This window comes from Ranitomeya variabilis, chromosome 5 (assembly GCF_051348905.1).
Source record: "Ranitomeya variabilis isolate aRanVar5 chromosome 5, aRanVar5.hap1, whole genome shotgun sequence".
Lineage (NCBI taxonomy): Eukaryota > Metazoa > Chordata > Amphibia > Anura > Dendrobatidae > Ranitomeya > Ranitomeya variabilis.
Window position 1 is genome coordinate 374409816 of NC_135236.1, and position 24549 is coordinate 374434364.

Genomic DNA, 24549 nt, shown 5'->3' on the forward strand with positions numbered 1-24549 from the left:
GGAAATAATCATTTGATCCCTTGCTGATTTTGTAAGTTTGCCCACTGACAAAGACATGAACAGTCTATAATTTTAAGGGTAGTCTAATTTTAACATTGAGAGATAGAATATCAAAAATAAATTCCAGAAAATCAGATTGTATAAATTATATAAATTTATTTGCATTTTGCAGTGAGAAATAAGTATTTGATTCCTTTGGCAAACAAGACTTAATACTTGGTGGCAAAACCCTTGTTGACAAGCACAGCAGTCAGACTTTTTTGTAGTAGTTGATGATGAGGTTTGTGCACATATCAGGAGGAATTTTGGTCCACTCCTCTTTGCAGATCATCTCTAAATCATTAAGACTTTGAGGCTGTTGCTTGGCAACTCAGAGTTCCATAAGTTTTCTATGGGATTAAGGTCTGGAGACTGGCTAGGCCACTCCATGCCCTTAATGTGCTTCTTTTTGAGCTACTCCTTGGTTGCCTTGGCTGTATGTTTTGGGTCATAGTCTTCCTGGAAGATCCAGCCACAATCAATTTTTAATGTTCTGGCGGAGGGAAGGAGGTGGTCACTCAGAATTTGATGGTACATGGCTCAATCCGTTCTCCCATTGATGCAGTGAAGTAGTCCTGTGCCCTTAGCAGATAAACACCCCCAAAGCATAATGTTTCCACCTCCATGCTTGACAGTGTGGATGGTGTTCTTTGGGTCATAGGTAGCATTTCTCCTCCAAATACGGCAAATTGAGTTAATGCCAATTACCTCAATTTTTGTCTCATTTGACCAGAGCACCTTCTCCCAATCACTCACAGAATCATCCAGGTGTTTATTAGCAAACTTCAGACGGGCCTGCATATGTGCCTTCTTAAGCAAAGGGATCTTGCAGGCACTGCAGGATTTGAAACCCTTATGGCGTAATGTGTTACTATTGGTTTTCTTGGTGACTGTGGTCCCAGCTGCCGTGAGATCATTAACAAGTTACCCCATGTAGTTTTAGGTTGATCAAGTATCAAGGACCTTACTCATGATCAAGCATTCCCCACGAGGTGAGATTTTGCATGGTGCTCCAGATCGATGTTGATTGACAGTCATTGTATTTCTTACTATTGCACCAACAGTTGTCTCCTTCTCACCCAGCATCTTAAATATGGTTTTGTAGCCAATTCCAGCATTGCGCAGGTCCAGAAAGGCTATGCAGAGAGCTGCGGGCTGATATTCATATCCTAGAGAGGTGCTATGGATATTGCCCCCCCAGGCTACAAATACCAGCTCCCAGCCTCCCCAGAAATGGCGCCAATTCCGGCACTTAGCCTCTCTTCCCACTGCCCTGTAGTGGTGGCATATGGGGTAATAAGGGGTTAATGTCACCTTTGATTGTAAGGTGACATTAAGCCCGGTTAGTAATGGAGAGGCGTCAATAAGACACCTATCCATTACTAATTCTATAGTAGTGAAAGAGTTAAATAAAGACACAGCCAGAAAAAAGTATTTTAATATTCTTAATTTCACCATACTTATACAACCACGCCTAATTCCCCAAAGCCATCGATCACCTGCAAAAAATAAAAAATGATAAACCAACAGTATACTCCCTGTTCCGACGCAGTCCAATTAATAACGAGTGTCCCACGACGATCTGACCTATAGAACCGTGACATCGGGTGATGTCACTGCTCTACAGGGCCTCCCACGATGCACTGACAGGAGATAATGGCTCCTGCAGTGCATCACTGAAGAAGTTACCTGAATTCAGGCTCACTTTACGGCAATGCTGCGTGGGAATTTTCTCACACAGTGCTGCCGGTGAGAGAATGAACTCTGGTGACCTCTCTCCCGGCAGAGGCGGAGGGACACATCATGGAGGATTACCTCTGCCTGTCAGTTCATCGCGGAGGCCCTGTAGAGCACTGACATCACCCCATGTCACTGTTCTACATGGGAGATCGTCGTGGGACACTCATTATTAACTGGACTACAGAGGAAAGGTAAGTATAGGTTGGTTTATTATGTTATTTTTATGACAGGAGATCAATGGCTTCGGGGACTAGGTGAATGGTGAGTATGTACTGTATGTTATATATTGTATGTACTGTCTGTAATGTGTGTCCTGTATGTCTGCTGTATGTTCTGTATGCTTTGTTTTGTTTGTTTTAATACTAAACACAAGCATTGTCTGAAGGGACTACTTTCCCATCATCGGCAATGCTATCACTGTGAGCATTCATAGCCAGATGGGAGCCATAGTCCTGTCAGACAATGGCTGCTTACACAGACCCTCACACACACAGGGACACGCGCACACACACACACAGAGACACACACAGACCCGCACACATACAGACCCCCGCACACTAACACACGCACAGTATCCACCCACACACTATTCCTCCTCACGATCTGCAGCATTTATCGCACCCACATGAGCAGCAAATCCGCAGATATTTTTTACACCTGCGGTTTTGCTGTGGATGTGCCTGACTCAATGTAAGACAATGGGTGCAGAAACGCTGCAGATCCGCAAAATGAATTGACGTGCTGTGGAAAATGAAACGCTGCAAATCTGCATGGATTTTTCCACAGCATGTGCACAACAATTCTTCATTTCACATAGAATAACATTGGTACTTCACTACACTGCGGATTTGATGCAATTCCGCGCATCCAAAAATGCTGCGGATCCGCATCAAAATCCACAACGTGTGCACACAGCCTTAATGCTTGGTAGGGGATCAAATACTTATTTCTCACTGCAAAATGCTAATAAATTTATATAATTTATACAATATGATTTTCTGGATTTTATTTTTGATATTCTATCTCACAATGTTGAAATTATAGACTGTTCAAGTCTTTGTCAGTGGGCAAACTTACAAAATCAGCAAGAGATCAAATAATTATTTCCTTTAACCCCTTTCTGCCAGCTGATGGAATAGTACGTCAGCTGGCAGATCCCCCGCTTGGAGGTGGGCTCCGGCGGTGAACCCACCTCAAAGCCACGACATGTCAGCTGTTTTGTACAGCTGACATGTGCGCGCAATGAGCGCGAGCGGAATCGCGATCCGTCCGCGCCCATTAACTAGTTAAATGCCGCCTTCAAGCGCTGACAGCGGCATTTAACTAGCGCTCCCGTCACATGATCGGGGGTCAGCGGTGCATTGCCATAACAACCAGAGGTCTCCTTGAGACCTCTATGGTTGTTGATGGCCGATTGCTTTGAGCGCCACCCTGTGGTCGGCGTTCAAAGTACACCACCATTTCTACTACATAGAGGTGATCTGTACTTCACCTCTATGTAGCAGAGCCGATCGTGTAGTGCAGTGATTTTCAACCAGTGTTCCGCGGCACACTAGTGTACTGCGACACATGGTCGGGTGTGCCGCGGGGAAAGTTCCCCAAACTATGGTGCCCCCTTTGTTTTGTTCCCCGGCAATGCGCAGCGATACGCAGTCACGGAATAACACATGCGCGAGCTTTGAACGCTCGCACGACTTAATGACGTCATCCTGAGAGCGGAGAGACTCTCGCATTTGCCCGCTGCCAAGGTAATGCCCGCCAATAATGCTGTGTATAATCATTAAGTCAGCAACAGCTCATTAACAGTTAATCAGCTGTTGCTGACTATATGAGCTTTTGCCTGAGTATATGAACTGTTGGCAGAATACTCAGCATATGAGCTGGTACTTTTAGTACCTGGCAGAGGTCCTTTAAGTGTGGCAGATAATGTAATACTCTTCTATTTTAGTGTGTGGCTGCGCACACTATCTCAGCAGTGATGGAGAAGTATTTGAGAATGGAAAAGGCAAATGCCGAACAGGACCCTGGACACAATTCTAACCCAGATGAAGGCCCTAGTATGAGAGGTCGACAAAAGAAAAAAGACAAGACGGTGAGCTCAAGGCAATACAGTGAAAGCTATCTTTCATTTGGATTTACTTTCACTGGGGATGCGACAGCACCAACACCACTGTGCTTGGTGTGTGGTGAGAAGCTATCCAATAGCGCCATGGTGCCAAGCAAGCTTAAACACCATCTCCAAACGAAACACCCTTCCGTTCAAAACAAGCCGATGGAGTATTTTGTACGCTTACGTACAAACAATGAGAAAGGGGCAACTTTTTTGAGAAAAAGCACAAAGGTAAATGAGAGAGCCCTCAAAGCTAGCTACATTGTTGCTGAACTCATAGCTAAATCAAAAAAGTCACACAATGTGTCAGAAACATTAATACTGCCAGCTTGTAAAGCTATTGTAAATGAGATGCTTGGCCCTGACGCAGCCAAAGAGATAGCTAAAGTGCCTCTCTCTGATAACACAATTGCCAGACGGATTGATGACATGTCTGCGGACATTGAAACAGTTGTTTTGGAAAAGGTGCGGATCAGTAAGAAATTTGCCTTGCAACTTGATGAGTCGACGGATATCAGTGGACATTGTCAGCTGTTGGCCAATGTGCGTTTTGTGGATGGAGAAGCCATTAGAGAAAACTTCCTATTTTGCAAGGCACTGCCAGAAAAATCAGCAGGAGAGGTAATATTCCAGGTCACATCGGAATATCTTGATAAAAGTGGGCTTACATGGGAAAACTGCACAGGTGTCTGCACTGATGGAGCCGTAGCCATGGTCGGGCGCATCAAAGGCTTTGTAAGTAGGGTTAAAGAAAGAAACCCAGATGTTCTTGTTACCCACTGTTTCTTGCACCGTGAGGCCCTCGTTGCAAAGACCTTACCAGCAGATCGAGCTCCCGTGTTGGATGATGTTGTGCGCATAGTGAACTTTGTGAAGACGCGACCTTTGAGATGTCGCTCATTTGTGTCTTTGTGTACAGAAATGGGAGCGGAACATAAAATCTTATTGCTCCACACGGAGGTCAGGTGGCTGTCATGCGGCAAAGTGCTGGCCCGTGTGTATGAGTTGCGAGAGGAACTTAAAATATTTCTGACAACAAAAGAGAAAAGAAACATGCACAAACGCAGGGATCACCGAGACAGTATATAGTATATAAACAAATAACGTTTTATTTAATGTCTTTTAACCACACAACTGGAATTTATAAACATCTAAAAACATAAATACAGAAAAATACACCCAAGAACAAGGGCAGTGTACAAGGATGAAATCTTGCCAATGGAAGAGGACAATCCCTCACCAAATAACCACAAAGAATCGTATAATGCCCCACAAACATCAATAAATCATATTTTACCTCCAAACAGCCTATTGATTATGGATTGGTACCCAATGTAGATATAAACCATATAATATAGTATAAAGTGCAGTTATGGTGCTAATATAACGGGCATCAAGAACACATGTAGCTAAATACCCAAAAGCACAAATAACAGTTTGGCACCAAATCTAGATAGGAATCTCAGTAGATTCACAGCATGATTGAGCAAAAAGACCCCAAAGGGTTAATCGGGGAAAAAAAGAAAAAAAAAAAAATTATTACATTTACCCAACAAAATAGTTCCAAATAGGTCAGCTCACATACTGCATAGGGCTGAGGGGTTTGAGGCAAAAAGAGGGAAAGTCAACTCCAAAATAGCCCACCCAACGCGTATCGTCACCTCAGTGACTTCATCAGGGGTGAACTTAAAATATTTCTGACAAACGAGAGGTCCGATTATTCAAAGCTGCTTGCAAGTGATGAGTGGTGTGCAAAGCTGGCATACCTGGCTGATATATTTCAATATCTGAGTGAACTAAACACACGGATGCAAGGCCGAAATGAAAACCTGCTTACAAGCACTGATAAAATGAACAGATTCCGTTTAAAGTTGCAGCTCTGGCAGCAACATGTGCAGGGTGGCAACCTTCAGATGTTCCCGCTCACCGAGAAACTGCATGATGACAACACTGCTGCAATGTGCGAGGTGATTGGCAGACATTTGAAAACTCTTGAGAAGTTATCGTTTTATTTCTCTTCAACCTTCACAGAATGCCTTGACTGGGTTAGGGACCCATACAGCTCATTATCCGTTGCTGGAAAGGACATGACTTTAAAGGAGCAAGAGGAACTCATTGAACTGAAACAAGATCGCGGTTTAAAGCTAAAGTTTGCTGATCTTCCTTTGGACAGTTTTTGGTTATCTGTTGCCAAGGAGTTCCCCATTCTGGCCAACAAAGCTATTTTGACATTGCTCCCATTTTCGACCACATATCTATGTAAGCTGGGCTTCTCAAGCTTGACTGCGATAAAAACTAAAAAACAGGGAGAGACTGAGAACTGTAAGGCTACGTTCACACGATCCGTTTTTTGCTGCGGATCCGTAGCGGAATTGCAGCTACGGATCCGCAGCCGTTTTCCATGCAGGGTACAGTACAATGTTACCCTATGGAAAACAAAACCCGCTGTGCCGACGATCCTTTTTTTCGCTGGAAAATCCGCGCGGATTTGCCAACGGAAAAAAGAAGTACCATGTCAATTCTTTCAGCGGATTCCGCTGCGGGTTTCCAACAGCACCAATAGGAAACTGCAGTTGGAAACCCGCAGTGGAATCCGCAGAAGAAAAAGGACACAAATCCGCCGAGAGAAGCACCGCCGTTTTCCACTGCGGATTTCCCCGAAAAAGGACCGGAAAAATCCGCAGTGAAAAACGGATCGTGTGAACGTAGCCTTAAGGAAGAGCTTCGTGTGTGTCTTTCCACCATTCCTGCCAGGATATCCCTTTTGTGTTTATCGAAACAGGCCCAGGTTTCACACTGAGTGAGTATAAATACATTTAGAATCTATATTATTAACTATATGTAGAATATGTACTGTTTTAGTGTCATTTTGTGCCATTTTGGTTGGTGGTGTGCCCCGGGATTTTTTAAGTATAAAAAGTGTGCCGCGGCTCAAAAAAGGTTGAAAATCACTGGTGTAGTGCATGCTTCTAGCCTCCTATGGAGGCTATTGAAGCATGCCAAAATTAAAAAAAAAGTGTTTAAAAATATTTAAAAAAATATATATAAAAGTTCAAATCACCCCCCTTTCGCCCCAATCAAAATAAAACAATAAAAAAAAATCAAACCTACACATATTTTGGTATTGCCGCGTTCAGAATCGCCCGATCTATCAATAAAAACAAAGGATTAACCTGATCGCTAAATGGCGTAGCGAGAAAAAAAATCAAAATGCCAAAATTACGTTTTTTTGGTCACCGCGACACTGCATTAAAATGTAATAACGGGCGATCAAAAAAACATATCTGCACCAAAATGGTATCAATAAAAACGCCAGCTTGGCACGCAAAAAATAAGCCCTCACCCGACCCCAGATCACGAAAATTGGAGACGCTACGGGTATCGGAAAATCGAGCAATTTTTTTTTTTTTTAGCAAAGTTTGGAATTTTTTTTCACCACTTAGATAAAAAATAATCTAGACATGTTAGGTGTCTATGAACTCGCAATGACCTGGAGAATCATAATGGCAGGTCAGTTTTAGCATTTGGTGAACCTATCAAAAAAGCCAAACAAAAAACAAGTGTGAGATTGCACTTTTTTTGCAATTTCATCACACTTGGAATTTTTTCCCGTTTTCTGTTACACGGCATGGTAAAACCAAGGGTATCGTTCAAAAGTACATCTCGTTCCGCAAAAAATAAGCCCTCACATAGCCATATTGACGGAAAAATAAAAAAGTTATGGCTCTGGGAAGGAGGGGAGCAAAAACCGAAAATGAAAAAATGGAAAAAGCTCCGGGGGTGAAGGGGTTAAAGTAACTGTAGGACCCATGCACTGAGGTGATGCAAAGGAGTAGGGGTAGAAAATATAGACCGTACAAAAGAAATGCTGGAAAACAGCGAACGCAAGTGCAGATCAGTAATTTGTGTCCTGATCAGCGTTTGACTGCTACAGGACACATGCACTGAGGGTGGTGTAAAGGGGGAAATTGGACAGGGACAAAAAAAAATCTGGGAAAACAGTGAGCATGGACGTTGATCAGTGATTTACATGAGTGATCAGCGCTCAGCAGCTGCAGGACGCACAAACAAAAATGAACTGCTAAAAATCGAGCAATCAAATGCTGATCAGTGCTTTTGGAAAAAATCAGGGATCAGAAACTTTTTTCAGGAATTGCAGGAACACCAGCAGCAGTGATGGTTCGATATGTTCCTAGAAGGTACTAGTCCAGCTGGTGATTGTGGCAACGTAGAACAGGAGGGGAGGATGAAGCTCAGCACAAACTTTCAGTACATAAAATTCAAAAATTTATTAACTGAAATACATGATTTAAAAACAAAAGCTGACGTGTTTTTGTAAGTAATGCCAATATGGTCATATACAACTGTGGCAAAAATTAAGAGACCATTGCAAAATGTTCAGTTTGTCTGATTTTTCTCTTTATAGGTATATTTTTGAGTAAGGCTACTTTGACACTGGCGTTAACTGCATTACGTCGCAATGCGTCGTTTTGCCGAAAAAACGCATCCTGCAAAAGTGCTTGCAGGATGCGTTTTTTCTGCATTGACTAACATTAGCGACGCATTTGCGACGCAATGACACACGTCGCAACCGTCGTGCGACGGTTGTGCCGTGCTGTGGCGGACCGTCGGGAGCAAAAAACGTTACATGTAACGTTTTTTGCTCCCGACGGTCCGCTTTTTCCGACCGCGCATGCGCGGCCGGAACTCCGCCCCCACCTCCCCGCACCTCACAATGGGGCAGTGGATGCGCTGGAAAAATGCATCCGCTGCTCCCGTTGTGCGGTGGAGACAACGCTAGCGTCGGGAACCTCGGCCCGACGCTAGTGTGAAAGTAGCCTTAAATGTAAGTTGTTCTTTTAGTCTATAAACTTCTGATAACATGTCTCCGAATTTCCAAGCAATACAAGTATTTTTTTTCCGAAAAGGAGAAATGGTCAAGATAAAAAAAAAAAAAAAGTGCTTTCAGACCTCAAAAAATGCAAAGAAAACAAATTCATAATCATTTAGAAACAACACTTTAAACTCAGGAAGAGTTCAGAAATCAATATTTTGTGGAATAACCATGATTTTTAGTCACAGCTTTCATGCGTCTTGGCATGCTTTCCACCAGTCTTTCACACTGCTTTTGGCACAAAAATGTAAGCAGTTCTTCCTTGTTTGATGGCTTGCGACTATCCATCATCCTCTTGATTACATTCCAGAGGTTTTCAGTGGGGTTCAGGTCTGGAGATTGGGCTGCCCATGACAGGGTTTTGATGTTGTGGTCTCTTAAGTTTTGCCAGAGCCTGTATATACAGGTCCTTCTCAAAAAATTAGCATATAGTGTTAAATTTCATTATTTACCATAATGTAATGATTACAATTAAACTTTCATATATTATAGATTCATTATCCACCAACTGAAATTTGTCAGGTCTTTTATTGTTTTAATACTGATGATTTTGGCATACAACTCCTGATAACCCAAAAAACCTGTCTCAATAAATTAGCATATTTCACCCGTCCAATCAAATAAAAGTGTTTTTTAATAACAAACAAAAAAACCATCAAATAATAATGTTCAGTTATGCACTCAATACTTGGTCGGGAATCCTTTGGCAGAAATGACTGCTTCAATGCGGCGTGGCATGGAGGCAATCAGCCTGTGACACTGCTGAGATGTTATGGAGGCCCAGGATGCTTCAATAGCGGCCTTAAGCTCATCCAGAGTGTTGGGTCTTGCGTCTCTCAACTTTCTCTTCACAATATCCCACAGATTCTCTATGGGGTTCAGGTCAGGAGAGTTGGCAGGCCAATTGAGCACAGTAATACCATGGTCAGTAAACCATTTACCAGTGGTTTTGGCACTGTGAGCAGGTGCCAGGTCGTGCTGAAAAATGAAATCTTCATCTCCATAAAGCATTTCAGCCGATGGAAGCATGAAGTGCTCCAAAATCTCCTGATAGCTAGCTGCATTGACCCTGCCCTTGATGAAACACAGTGGACCAACACCAGCAGCTGACATGGCACCCCACACCATTACTGACTGTGGGTACTTGACACTGGACTTCAGGCATTTTGGCATTTCCTTCTCCCCAGTCTTCCTCCAGACTCTGGCACCTTGATTTCCGAATGACATGCAAAATTTGCTTTCATCAGAAAAAAGTACTTGGGACCACTTAGCAACAGTCCAGTTGCTGCTTTACCTGGGGAATGCGGCACCTGTAGCCCATTTCCTGCACACGCCTGTGCACGGTGGCTCTGGATGTTTCCACACCAGACTCAGTCCACTGCTTCCTCAGGTTCCCCAAGGTCTGGAATCGGTCCTTCTCCACAATCTTCCTCAGGGTCCAGTCACCTCTTCTCGTTGTACAGCGTTTTCTGCCACATTGTTTCCTTCCAACAGACTTACCATTGAGGTGCCTTGATACAGCACTCTGGGAACAGCCTATTTGTTGAGAAATTTCTTTCTGGGTCTTACCCTCTTGCTTGAGGGTGTCAATGATGGCCTTCTTGACATCTGTCAGGTCGCTAGTCTTACCCATGATGGGGGTTTTGAGTAATGAACCAGGCAGGGAGTTTTTAAAAGCCTCAGGTATCTTTTGCATGTGTTTAGAGTTAATTAGTTGATTCAGAAGATTAGGGTAATAGGTCGTTTAGAGAACCTTTTCTTGATATGCTAATTTATTGAGACAGGTTTTTTGGGTTATCAGGAGTTGTAGGCCAAAATCATCAGTATTAAAACAATAAAAGACCTGACAAATTTCAGTTGGTGGATAATGAATCTATAATATATGAAAGTTTAATTGTAATCATTACATTATGGTAAATAATGAAATGTAACACTATATGCTAATTTTTTGAGAAGGACCTGTATGTATATAGAAAGAAACCCACAAGTGTTATGGTAGTTGAATTGAGAGTGATGTGGTGTATGGACTGGTTTGGATGTGCTGAGTTGTCAGCTTTAAGCAGAAACGGGTGTTCGGGGAATGCAAGATGTAGTAAAAAATTAATTCATATACGGTACTTTAGTTTGTACTTAAACATAATACAAGCCTTTTAATTAAACAATCTGATAAGGCGGGCTGTGTGGTCGTGATGGATTCCTCATTCTATTGTAAATCTGTGGCTGACCTCTTGGACGACACTCAGACATATAAAAAAAAGATAGACTTTTGATCCTACATCATATTGCAAAAATATACTTTCTCAATGTGTCCATGAAAGTGTCTCATCAGGCGTCATCAATTCCAAGATTCAGATATGGCTTATTCCAGATCACCCCATCACCGCAATATTGTATTGATTTCCGAAAACACATAAAACATTTCCCCCCACATAAAACGCATCAGATTTTGTTTTTAATCTTGTTTTTCACTTAATAAATTTTTTTATTTTATTTACTGGAAGTTTGTGCTGAGCTTCATCCTCCCCTCCTGGCATTGCTAGACTCCAGCCTCTGATCAATGCAGCATTCAATATTCAGTCATAGAGGCAAGGCGGCTGAGAATACAGGCTGTAACCATGCCCCCAGCCCAGACTGACACTGCCTGCATTGGGGCTCAGCTGTCATTCAGGGCCTCGCTGTATACTCAGAGGGATGACTGAACCCGCCCCTATCACTGAATACCAAATGCTGGTGGGGAAAATAAAGATCATTTTCTCTGGGCTGTATTCGGCTGCTTGCAGGCATCAGGCAGCATAATAACAGTGTTAACTTGCAGAATAACCACATATCTTCAGGTTAACTGCATTAATGAAATCACCATGACTGCAATTGTGGTGCCTCATTAACCCCTTCATGACCTTGGGATTTTCCATTTCTCCGTGTTCGTTTTTCGCTCCCCTCCTTCCCAGAGCCATAACTTTTTTATTTTTCCGTCAATTTGGCCATGTGAGGGCTTATTTTTTGCGGGACGAGTTGTACTTTTGAACGACATCATTGGTTTTACCATGTCGTGTACTAGAAAACGGTAAAAACATTCCAAGTGCGGTGAAATTGCAAAAAAAAGTGCAGTCCCACACTTGTTTTTTGTTTGGATTTTTTGCTAGGTACACTAAATTATAAAACTGACCTGCCATTATGATTCTCCAGGTCACTACTAGTTCATAGACACCTAACATGACTAGGTTATTTTTTATCTAAGTGGTGAAAAAAAATTCCAAACTTTGCTAAAAAAAAAAAAAACAATTGCGCCATTTTCCGATATCCTTTAGCGTCTCCATTTTTCATGATCTGGGGTCGGGTGAGGGCTTATTTTTTGCATTCCGAGCTGGCGTTTTTAATTATACCATTTCAGTGCAGATACGTTCTTTTGATCGCCCGTTATTGCATTTTAATGCAATGTCGCGGCGACCAAAAAACGTAATTCTGGCGTTTCTAATTTTTATCTCGCTACGCCGTTTAGCGATCAGGTTAATGCTTTTTTTATTGATAGATCGGGCGATTCTGAACGCGGCGATACCAAATATGTGTAGATTTGATTTTTTTTATTGATTTATTTTGATTGGGGCGAAAGGGGGGTGATTTAAACTTTTATATTTTTTTTATTTTTTTCACATTTTTTTTAACTTTTTTTTAAACTTTTGCCATGCTTCTATAGCCTCCATGGGAGGCTAGAAGCTGGCACAACACGATCGCCTCTGCTACATAGCAGCGATCTGATGTTCGCTGCTATGTAGCAGAATTGCAGGTGTGCTGTGAGCGCCGACCACAGGGTGGTGCTCACAGCTGCCGGGGATCAGTAACCATAGAGGTCTCAAGGACCTCTGTGGTTACAATACTGAAGCATCGCCGACCTCCGATCATGTGACGGGGGTCGGCGATGCGATAATTTCCGGCCGCCCGGCCGGAAGCGGTAGTTAAATGCCGCTGTCTGCGTTTGACAGCGGCATTTAACTAGTTAATAGGCGCGGGCAGATCGTGATTCTGCCCGCGCCTATTACAGGCACATGTCAACTGTTCAAAACAGCTGACATGTCCCGGCTTTGATGCGGGCTCACCGCTGGAGCCCGCATCAAAGTGGGGCTTCTGACCTCGGACGTACTATCCCGTCTGAGGTCAGAAAGGGGTTAAAGATGATGTATCCATACGTCCAAGGTCAGTAAGTACTCACTAACCTGGATGTATGGATATTTCAAGGTCGTAAAGGGGTTATGTGGTGAAAAGAAAATTCAGAAGTTTGTTAAAAAAAAAAAAAAAATTGGTTTGTGTTCCTGTTTTCCAAATCCTTTTAACCCCTTAATGACTGCCAATATGCATCTAAACAGCAGTCGTTAAGGGTACTTATTCCTTCATTGCCATTTTAACATGGCAATGAGGGAGATAAGGGAATAGTACCGTCTGGCAGCGAAGATTCCCGTGGGTGTCAGCTGTACATGACAGCTGACACTCTGCAGTATCGGACCCGACCGGTTTTGCGACCGATCGGGGCCGATAAACCCCTTAAATCCCGCTATCAATTCCGAAAGCGGTATTTAAGTTGTTGCAAGGGGGTCTTAAAACCCCCTAGCAACCATTAGACCCCCACAATGAGAATCACAAGTCCCGATGGTTACCATAGTGAGACTGAGACTCGGAGTGGCGAGTCTCACAGGCACAGTCAATGAGACACTGACAGTCTCATGTACTGCTGTACAGTAAGTACAGTGATCAAAATAAAAATTAGACATGTCCCACAGTGGAACTAAGTATAAAAGTGAAAAAAAAGTTAAAATATGTCAAAAGTAAAAAAAAAAACACAAAAAAAGCACACGCAAATCACTTATTATTATTATACATTTATATAGCGCCATTTATTCCATGGCGCTTTACATGTGAAAAGGGGCAAATATAGACAAGCACAATAAATATGAGCAATACAAGGCACACACAAGTACAGAAGGAGAGAGGACCCTGACCGCAAGGGCTCATAGTCTGCAGGGGATGGGTGAGGATACACTAGGAGAGAGTAGAGCTGGTCGTGCGGCGGTTCAGCAGACTAAAGGTCACTGCAAATTGTAGGCTTGTCGGAAGAGGTGAGAATAAACCAAAAAACATACACCTAGTTGGTATTAACGCTTTTGGAACAAGCCACTTTATAAAACTGGCATGTTATTTATTCTGTTTGGTGAACGACGTAAAAAAAAAATCATAAAAAACATGCCAGAAATATTTGTTTCTCATCATATTGACTCACAAAGAAGTGAGTGAAAATCAATCAAAAACTCACATGTAAAGAAAATGGAATACGGTAAATGAAAATGTCAAACCATCCAGCAAAAAACAAGCACTAATGTGGCTCTTTCAACAAAAAAATAAAAGTTACCGCTTTCAGAATATGATGATGCAAAAACAGATTCATTTTTGTAAAATATTGTTTTTTAGTCTGTAAAAAGAACAAATCATAAAAAAAAATCTGGTATTGGTGTAATCGTACTGACCTGATGAACAAATCAGTTTTATCACTGTTACCACATGGTGAATGGCGCAAAAAAAAAACAACAACTGAATTGCTGAGCTCTTACGTCGGGGTTTCCCTGTAAATTCTCCAAAACTACGATTCAGACAAAACCCCTACGGAACCATTCATGTATGAGACAGCTGGAGCCACTTTGGACTGGTCGCTGTTCCTGCAGTGTCCCATCATTTTAGGTGTCTTTTAAGAAGACAAGTGTTGGCGACCAGAGATCTGTGCACGACTAAAAAAAAAAATGGATACCACTGGAGAAGATGCCAAATGGAGTATGAAGCGTCTCCATTTGCCTCATGGTGGGTGGTTCCATTGGGGGGGTTCGTCTGAATTGCATTCTTGTGGGATTTACACGGAAATCCCAACATAAGTGATCTGCGTAGAAAACAAGAATGTGATCTCAGCCTTATTCTGGAAGTGATCGAAAATTATGTTTCTTAAAATGTTACCAATAGAAAGCCTAATTTATACCATACAAAACCATCCCCCACTCAGATCTGTCACTGGAACTATGGGGGTTCCCACGTTACTGGTAGAAAAAAGACTTTGGAAAAGCGACATGGCTCCCAACCCCTCAAATAAAATCCAGTGAATTCTGTGCTCCCAAATCCAAATTCTCCTCTCTTTCTGTGCTTAAACCGCAGTAAGCAGCCACATGTTTGGCATTATTGTAATGGATCGAAGGCATTTTATTTACGGGTATGTATCGTCAGAAGCACAAGCTCAGCACAGTGTATGGGGGCACTACAATATATGGAGGTAATCACACTTTATGGGAGCACAATGTATGGGCACTAAACTGGCATATTTGCAATTCTCCAGAAAAAGTCTTGTGCATATTTTATAAAATAGTCACTGCAGCCGTAGACAAATTCATTGAGAGGTGAAGTTTCTAGAATGGGGTCACTTTGGGGGTTTTTCTGCTGTTCTGGCACCTTTGAGGCGCCGCAAATGTCTCCCAGAAACTATTCTAGAAAAATCTGTGCTCCAAAAGCCAAATAGCACTCCTTCCTTCTCAGCCTTGAAGTGTGGCCTAACAGTAATTTCTGACAACATAGAATCATAGAAAGTTAGAGTTGGAAGGGACCTCAAGGGTCATCATGTCCAACCTTCTTCTCAATGCAATGCAGTGGTCACTAAACCATCTCAGACAGATGTCTGTCCAGCCTCTGTTTTAAAGTTCAAATGACCCCCATTTTGCCCCATTCGAAATAAAACAAGAAAAATCAAAAACGCACATATATGGAATCTCTGTGTTCAGAAACGCCCGATCTAACAAAATATAAAAATAATCAGTAAACGACATAACAAGAAAAACATTAAAAATGCAAGAATTAAGTTTGTATTGATCGCCGCGACATTGCAATAAAATGCAATAACAGGCAATTAATAGACCGTATCTAACCCAAAATGGTGTCAATAATAATGTCAGCTTGACAAAAATAAGCCCTCACCCAGCCCCAGATCCCAGAAAATGGAGACGTAATTGGACTCTGAAAATGGTGCCTTTTTTGTTTTGTTTTTTTTCACCACTTAAATAAAAAGCAACCTGTACATATTTGGTATCTGCAAACTCATAATGACCTGCAGAATCATAGTGGCAGGTAAGTTTTAGCATTTAGTGAACATAGTAAAAGAGAAAACATTGTGAACTTGCACTTTTTTTGCAATTTCACCACACTTGGATTTTTTTTCCCAATTTCCAGTCCATTGTGTGGTAAAATCAGTGGTGTAGTTCAAAAGTACAAATCGTACCGCAAAGAAAAAAGCCCTCACATGGCCATATTGATTGCAAAATAAAAAGTTATGACTCTAGAAAGAAAAGGGAGCGGAAAAAAAAAAAAAAAAAAATGCTCCAGAGGTTAACCCCTTAATGACCACCAATGCATCTTTTTATTCATAAAGTAGCATCTTCCAATAGGTGACAATCCACCAGCTGTCGGCTGTACACTATAGCTGACAACTTGCTGCACCAGCTACGATCAGTGCTGGCACCAACCATTTCCATTTACCCACATTGATGCTGCTGTCAATAGTGACTACAGCATCTAAATGGTTAACAGAGTTAAGGTACTCTCTCTTTAACCCTATTGGCACCCTGAAATTATGATTGTGTGGTCCTGACGTTTGCTATGACAGTTCAAGGCCAACTCATGGCCTTAAAGTATGCCAGATATAGTGACCTGTTCAGAAATGAGCAACATTTAGGTGGTAAAATTATTTTTTTATTCCTATTATGCCACTTTACATTAATCCTGAAAAGCACCTGAAGGGTTAATAAACTACCTGACAGCAATTTTGAATATGTTGACTGATGCTGTTTTTAAAATGGTATCAGTTTTGGGGGGTTCCAATATGTGGGACCCCTAAAGTCACTTCAAAACATAATAGGTCTCTAAAAATACATTTTGTAAATTTCCTTGAAAAAAATTAAAAAAATACTTCTCCATTTTTAAACATTCTAAAATACTAACAAAATTAAAAGAACGTTTTACAAATGGTGCTGATGTAAAGCAGACATGAGGGAAATGTTATTTACTCATGTTTTTGTGTGGTATGACTATCTGGATTAAAGGGATAATTATTCAAAATTTTAAAATTGGAAATGTTTAGAAGTTTCTGACAAATTCCTGATATTTTTTATGAACATAAAAATATCAAACTAAATTTACCATTATCATAAAATACACTGTATCACGAAAAAGCAGTCTCAAAATCACTGCAATATATTGAAACATTCCAGAATTATTGCCATTTGAAGTGATGCTGTTCAGATTTTAAAAATGTGGCCTCCTCACTAAGGGGTTAATGGAAACAATAATATATTTAATACGTAATACCAGATTCTTAGTAAAGCTGTTCTTTTCAATTTGCAGAGACTATGAGTCAAGAAGATCCTTCAAAGAAATTAAGTGATGTGCTTCATCTGGCCGAGCTGTGCATTGAGGTGCTGCAGCAAAATGAAGAGCATCACTCAGAGGTAATGTAATTGTTATATTCATTTTTATTTATAATCATCTAAAAGAGTGTTGTCACTTTACAATATTTGCGTGTTCTTTAAAATATTTTATGAGTAAATTGTTCCAATCCCTAGTAAATTGAAGACTTTAAAACATCTGGCTATACTTGTGCAAAAAAATAAATGTTTTATTTTTTTATTTTTTTTACCTTGCACCTGCCATGTGTGAATATGTTCTTGAAATTGTATTTGATATTACAGAAACATCTGCCTGTAAAATCTGAAAAAACTCCCAAGGGTATATGTTCTCCTCAAGAAAAAAAAAAATATCACTGCTAACATGTTTTAGTGTGTGAAGAATATTTTATGAAATTTTACATCAACGTATTAATGTTAAAGAAGACAGATCAATTGAACCTAGATACAGATTTAGCTTTTACTAGAATTTGTATCAAAGGAGGTTTAAAGCGATTTGTCCTAGCTTGTAAAATGACTGGGGAGGCCGCATGACTGACCAGCGATGTTCCGATGCCCTCGTGATAATCTTATAGTATTCTTTCTAATATCATGATTCTTTTTTGTTGCCTAATGTGTAATGTCTCTTTCTTACTTTGCAACACGTTTGCTGGATATATGTAGGGGAAAGAGGTAAGTGTATGTAGTAATTCACTGTTCCTTTTCATGTTAAAAACTTTATTACTGGAGAGTTTTACTTTTCTTTGTTTTTGGAGTAATCAAAGTACAACCCCAATTCCAGAAAAAGTTGTAATTCCATGTAAAATGTAACGAAAATAATGCAATTATTTGGAAGTCTTATTTTTCACTACTTACATAATAGTAGACATGGCACTGTGCCAACTTTTTTTTTTTTTTAGATGTGTCGCTGCCATCAATTCCTAAATTAGATAGAATGAAAACTGTCCAACATCCACCTTCTGATCTGTGATCTATGTTCTGTTGTCAATAAAATATGGTGATAAGAGATTTCTAAATAATTGCATTCTTGTTTTCTTTACACGTCCCAACTTTTTGGGAGTTGGGATTGTAGTTTACAGTAATATATCTAGAAATTGTGTTTAATTTGTTTTAGTATCTCCTTTCCGATCATTTGGATAAGGACCTTAACCCCTTCCCGACATGTGACGGTATAGTACGTCACATGTCGGGACCCCCGCTTTGATGTGCGCTCCGGCGGTGAGCGCACATCAAAGTCGCGACATGTCAGCTGTTTTTTACAGCTGACATGTGCGCGCAATAGCGGCGGGTGAAATCGCGATCACCCGCCGCTATTAACTAGTTAAATGCCGCTGTCAAACGCAGACAGCGGCATTTAACTACCGCATCCGGCCGTGCGGCCGGATATGAGCGCATCGCCGACCCCTGTCACATGATCGGGGGTCGGCGATGCTCCTCCATTGTAACCATAGAGGTCCTTGAGACCTCTATGGTTACTGATTGCCGGTGGCTGTGAGCGCCCCCCTGTGGTCGGCGCTCACAGCACACCTGCATTTTAGCTACATAACAGCGATCTGATGATCGCTGTTATGTAGCAGAGCCGATCGGGCTGTGCCTGCTTCTAGCCTCCCATGGAGGCTATAGAAGCATGGCAAAAGTAAAAAAAAAAAGTTTTTAAAAATGTGAAAAAAATAAAAAAAACATAAAAGTTTAAATCACCCCCCTTTCGCCCCAATCAAAATAAATCAATTAAAAAAAAAAAAAAACTACACATATTTGGTATCGCCGCGTTCAGAATCGCCCGATCTATCAATTAAAAAAAAGCATTAACCTGATCGCTAAATGGCGTAATGAGAAAAAAATTCGAAACGCCAGATTTACGTTTTTTTGGTCGCCACGACATTGCATTAAAATGCAATAACGGGCGATCAAAAGAACGTATCTACACCAAAATGCTATCATTAAAAACGCCAGCTCGGCACGCAAAAAATAAGCCCTCACCTGACCCCAGATCACGAAAAATGGAGACGCTACGAGTATCGGAAAATGGCGCAATTTTGTTTTGTTTTGTTTTTTGCAAAGTTTGGAATTTTTTTTCACCACTTAGGTGAAAAATAACCTAGTCATGTTAGGTGTCTATGAACTCGTAGTGACCTGGAGAATCATAATGGCAGGTCAGTTTTAGCATTTAGTGAACCTAGCAAAATAGGCAAGCAAAAAACAAGTGTGGGATTGCACTTTTTTTGCAATTTCACTGCACTTGGAATTTTTTTCCCGTTTTCTAGTACACGACATGCTAAAACCAATGATGTCGTTCAAAAGTACAACTCGTCCCGCAAAAAATAAGCCCTCACATGGCCAAATTGACGGAAAAATAAAAAAGTTATGGCTCTGGGAAGGAGGGGAGCGAAAAACGAAAACGGAAAAACGGAAAAAGCTCCGGGGGTGAAGGGGTTAATATTACTTATTTTTTATTGTTGTTCACAATATTTCACTTAGGGTAGATATGATTGTACTTTTATTGAGTAAATTGAGGACTTTAAAACAGTTAGCACAACATGTGTTGCAAAAATGTATTTTTTTTTTTAATTATCTTTCTACTGTATAGGGGTTGGCCATATTTGGGAACTTTTCATGTACTTAAATGTACAGTGCCTTGCGAAAGTATTCGGCTCCCTGGAACTTTTCAACCTTTTCCCACATATCATGCTTCAAACATAAAGATACCAAATGTAAATTTTTGGTGAAGAATCAACAACAAGTGGAACACAGTTGTGAAGTTGAACGAAATTTATTGGTTATTTTAAATTTTTGTGGAAATTCAAAAACTGAAAAGTGGGGTGTGCAATATTATTCGGCCCCTTTAACTTAATACTTTGTTGCGCCACCTTTTGCTGCGATTACAGCTGCAAGTCGCATGGGGTATGTCTCTTATCAGGTTTGTACATCGAGAGACTGAAATTCTTGCCCATTCTTCCTTGGCAAACAGCTCGAGCTGTTTGGTTTGATGGAGATAGTTTGTGAACAGCAGTTTTCAGCTCTTTCCACAGATTCTCGATTGGATTGAGGTCTGGACTTTGACTTGGCCATTCTAACACCTGGATACGTTTATTTGTGAACCATTCCATTGTAGATTTTGCTTTATGTTTGGGATCATTGTCTTGTTGGAAGACAAATCTCCGTCCCAGTCTCAGGTCTTTTGCAGACTCCAACAGGTTTTCTTTAAGAATGGTCCTGTATTTGGCTCTATCCATCTTCCCATCAATTTTAACCATTTTCCATGTCCCTGCTGAAGAAAAGCAGGCCCAAACCATGATGCTGCCACCACCATGTTTGACAGTGGGGATGGTGTGTTCAGGGTGATGAGCTGTGTTGCCTTTACGCCAAACATATCGTTTGGCATTGTTGCTAAAAAGTTCGATTTTGGTTTCATCTGACCAGAGCACCTTCTTCCACATGTTTGGTGTGTCTCCCAGGTGACTTGTTGCAAACTTTAAACGACACTTTTTATGGATATCTTTGAGAAATGGCTTTCTTCTTGCCACTCTTCCATAAAGGCCAGATTTGTGCATTGTACGACTGATTGTTGTCCTATGGACAGACTGTCCCGCCTCACCTGTAGATCTCTGCAGTTCATCCAGAGTGATCATGGGCCTCTTGGCTGCATCTCTGATCAGTCTTCTCCTTGTTTGAGATGAAAGTTTAGAGGGACGGCCGGGTCTTGGTAGATTTGCAGTGGTATTATACTCCTTCCATTTCAATATGGTCGCTTGCACAGTGCTCTTTGGGATGTTTAAAGTTTTGGAAATAATTTTGTATCCAAATCCGGCTTTAAACTTCTCCACAACAGTATCAAGGACCTGCCTGTTGTGTTCCTTGGTCTTCATGATGCTCTCTGTGCTTCAAACAGAACCCTGAGACTATCACAGAGCAGGTGCATTTATACGGAGACTTGATTACACACAGGTGGATTATATTTATCATCATTAGGCATTTAATGTCAGCTTTGTAATGTCAGCTAACATCAAGCCCAGGGGTTAAGACACCCTCATTATTAACCCACTGTCCAATCTAATAAAGACAAACAGAGTAAAGTCTTTTATTTGAAATAAAAACTCCCCAACCATCTTTTAGTCATTTTTTAATGTAAAAATAAAAATTAAAACAAAAAGTAATTCTCACCTGTCCGTAGATAATCCCTATGTGATGCTGTCCGATGAAGAACTCCAGCTCTGCCTCATCCAGATCGTTTGCTGAGTGGGGGCATGATGCGAGCGCTCAGCAAGCTAGCAGGATTACATTGATACAGCAGTGTTCATAGTCGATGAACCCCGGTCACCTTACTGATGTCACCACTCACATTGTGAACTTCGGTGTTGGCGCTGGACACTGCAGGAGCAGTCTCACGCTGCTGTCTCAGTGTGATCTTGCTGACTTGCTGAGTGGACGAATCTTGCCACCCCTCAACAAAGCATCCGGATGTACCAGAGCTGGAGTTATTTGTGGGACAGCATCACATAGGGATTATGTGTGGACAAGTGAGATTTACTATTTTGATGTTCATAAATGGGTAAAATAGGGTTGCAGAGTTTTTATTTCAAATAAAAGACTTTACACTATGTTTGTCTTTATTACGTCTTACTATGGAGTTAGCAATGGGGTTGTGTTATAGACGCCTCTCCATTTATGTTTGGATATGACAGTCAGTTTTTTTGAAATATGCCTCTCCATTACTAACCTCTGGGATTGATGTCAGCTGACATTACAAAGCTGACATCAACCCCAATACCCTTACCCCTCTTGCCACCGCACCAGGGCAAGTGGGAAGAGGAGAGTCTAAGTGATAGAATTTCTGGGTCGGCTGAAGGCTGATGTTGTAAGTCTATGAAGGTTCCAATATCTATGGTTCCTTCCTAGGCTATTAATATTAGCCCCCAGCTGTCTGCCTAATTGCTGGTTATTAATAATAGGGGGGATCCCACTTTATTTTTATGTTTGGGTCACCCCTTGTTAATAACCAGTAAAGGCTGTGAACTGATATTAAAAGACTGGGAAGCTCTGTGTCTATTTCCCCCTTCCCAGACTATAAACTTCAGCCCCCGCTGTCGACTTTCCCTCATCTGATTAATAAATAATATGGAGGACCCAGCTCCATTTTCTTCTTTTATTCAATCTATATATCTATTGCATTCTATTTGTTTGTGATGTGAATTTACTGTACTCTGCTGATGAAATGTCAGTTGTAATGAATGCAACTTTAAAGGGAATCTGTCACCCTAAAAATTGTATATAAGATAAGGCCACCGGCATCAGGGGCTTATCTACAGCATTCTGTAATGCTGTAGATAAGCCCCTGATGTAACCTGAAAGGTAAGAAAAACAGGTTATATTATACCCACCCAGGGGCGGTCTTGCTGCTGTCCAGTCCGACGGGCGTCGCGGTCCGGGTCTGGCACCTCCTATCTTCATACGATGACATTCTCTTCTTGTCTTCCTGCCATGACTCCGGCGCAGGCATAGTTTGCCCTGTTGAGGGCAGAGCAAATTACTGCAGTGCGCAGGTGCTGGGAAAGGTCAGAGAGACACGGCGCCTGCGCACTGCAGTACTTTACTCTGCCCTCAACAGGGCAGACAAAGTACGCCTGCGCCGGGGCTGCGGTAGGAAGGCAAGAAGAGGACTTCATCGTATGAAGATAGGAGGCCCCGGACCGCGACGCCCATCGGACTGGCCGCAGCGGGACCGCCCGCAGCGGGACCGCCCCTGGGTGAGTATAATATAACCTATTTTTCTTACCTTTCAGGTAACATCGGGGGCTTATCTACAGCATTACAGAATGCTGTAGATAAGTCCCTGATGCCAGTGGCCTTATCTCCTATACGATTTTTGGGGTCACAGATTCTCTTTAAATTCTTGGTCCGCTTTTCAGTTTTTGATTTGCAATGTTTCTTTGAACATAGGCATTTTCCTGGTGGCCAGATCTGATTGCAGAGCATGCTGAGATATTTTGGTCCCTCTTCTCAGTTGATATGAACTCTGCACTAGAAGCACAACCACAAGACTCTTGGGAAAGCTTCCCTCTTTTTCAGTTGCTGAATAACTTTCTCAGGACTGACTGTAAGTAATTATTTTCATAATGACTTAAGATTTGGATATAAAGAGATGTGTGTGTGAAATAAAAACTCTGAATTTTATTAAGTATGGTATATTGTTGCTCAACCATGCAACATAAATCACAATTTCTTACATAGATATTATAATTTCAATGTGTTTATAGCAAAACAATATTTAGGGGAAAATTTATCAATAGTACAAAGATTAGTGGAAATTACAGTCCCTTTATTTCAGACTCTTTTTAAAGCAAGATAATTCATAATAGCAGTTGCTGTAGGTATCAACTCCACTTTTCCTTTGTACTTGTTTTTTTTTAAGGACGCTCTCCTAATATTTTTATTTATATGTATTCATTTCTTGTGGCTTTCCAGATATTTGCCAGCAATTATAAGAAATATATGTAATATATGTTATTAGAGAAATGTGTGTGTTTTCTTCAAATATGACCCTTGACATCTGAAATGATCATTTTCTAAATCATACATCTAAAATTATTCACTGACTGTCAGCTTATTCAGGGCTCATACTTACTATTACATATCAAAGTCTTTGGTAAGGAGCGGGATGAAGGAGCAAAGACACAGAGACAGTGTAGCTTCTAGTAAGAATATTATCTCACTTACTGTTGGATTCACAGCTGCACTGCTCAGTGCTATTGTATAATGCCCTTGATTTTTTTTGCTGCTGCTTCAGAATATGTGCTGCATGGAGCAAGGAGAGCAGATGTCCGTTGAGATCACTCTGTACTGGGTATGAGCTAGTAGCTAGCCTTCACCCACTAGTTTAGAGAAAACTGAAAATTAGAGCAAGAATATGTGGAGAGGAAAACTGTTGAAAAAAAAATGCTGATTACAGCATAGTGTTATTCGTCATGTACACATATTACCTATTCTGAAAAGTCACTGAAAATTAAAGATACACGTTAAGGACTATTTGTTGCTTTCCCTTACAGTGAGAAAAAATCTATCTGATTGTTCGATGGACGACAAAGCTGTAATAATTGTTCCATAACTCTAATGAGCTAAGCACCTGTGTGTTGTGACTTTGTGGTCATCACATGACCACAAAAGTAAAATATCCACTGGAAGTAAAATATGATTGCTCCCATTGGAAGGCTGCAAGCAGTAACTAAAAAGTAAGAGGAACTGTCAAATTAAGTTACTTTCATTTGATGAAACAAATTCTTTAATTTATTTTT

The 24549-nt window shown here is 41.1% G+C and overlaps 1 protein-coding gene across 19 annotated transcripts in view; it reads left to right on the plus strand.

Moving 5' to 3' along the window:
* CADPS2 (calcium dependent secretion activator 2) overlaps positions 1-24549 on the plus strand; it is a 699771-nt gene that overhangs the window by 438590 nt on the left and 236632 nt on the right. For all 19 annotated transcript variants that reach the window (XM_077264954.1, XM_077264944.1, XM_077264942.1 and 16 more), the window contains 2 exons: positions 17202-17305; positions 23198-23354. In XM_077264954.1, coding sequence (XP_077121069.1) covers positions 17202-17305; positions 23198-23354 — 261 coding nt within the window. The remainder of the gene's footprint in view (positions 1-17201; positions 17306-23197; positions 23355-24549) is intronic.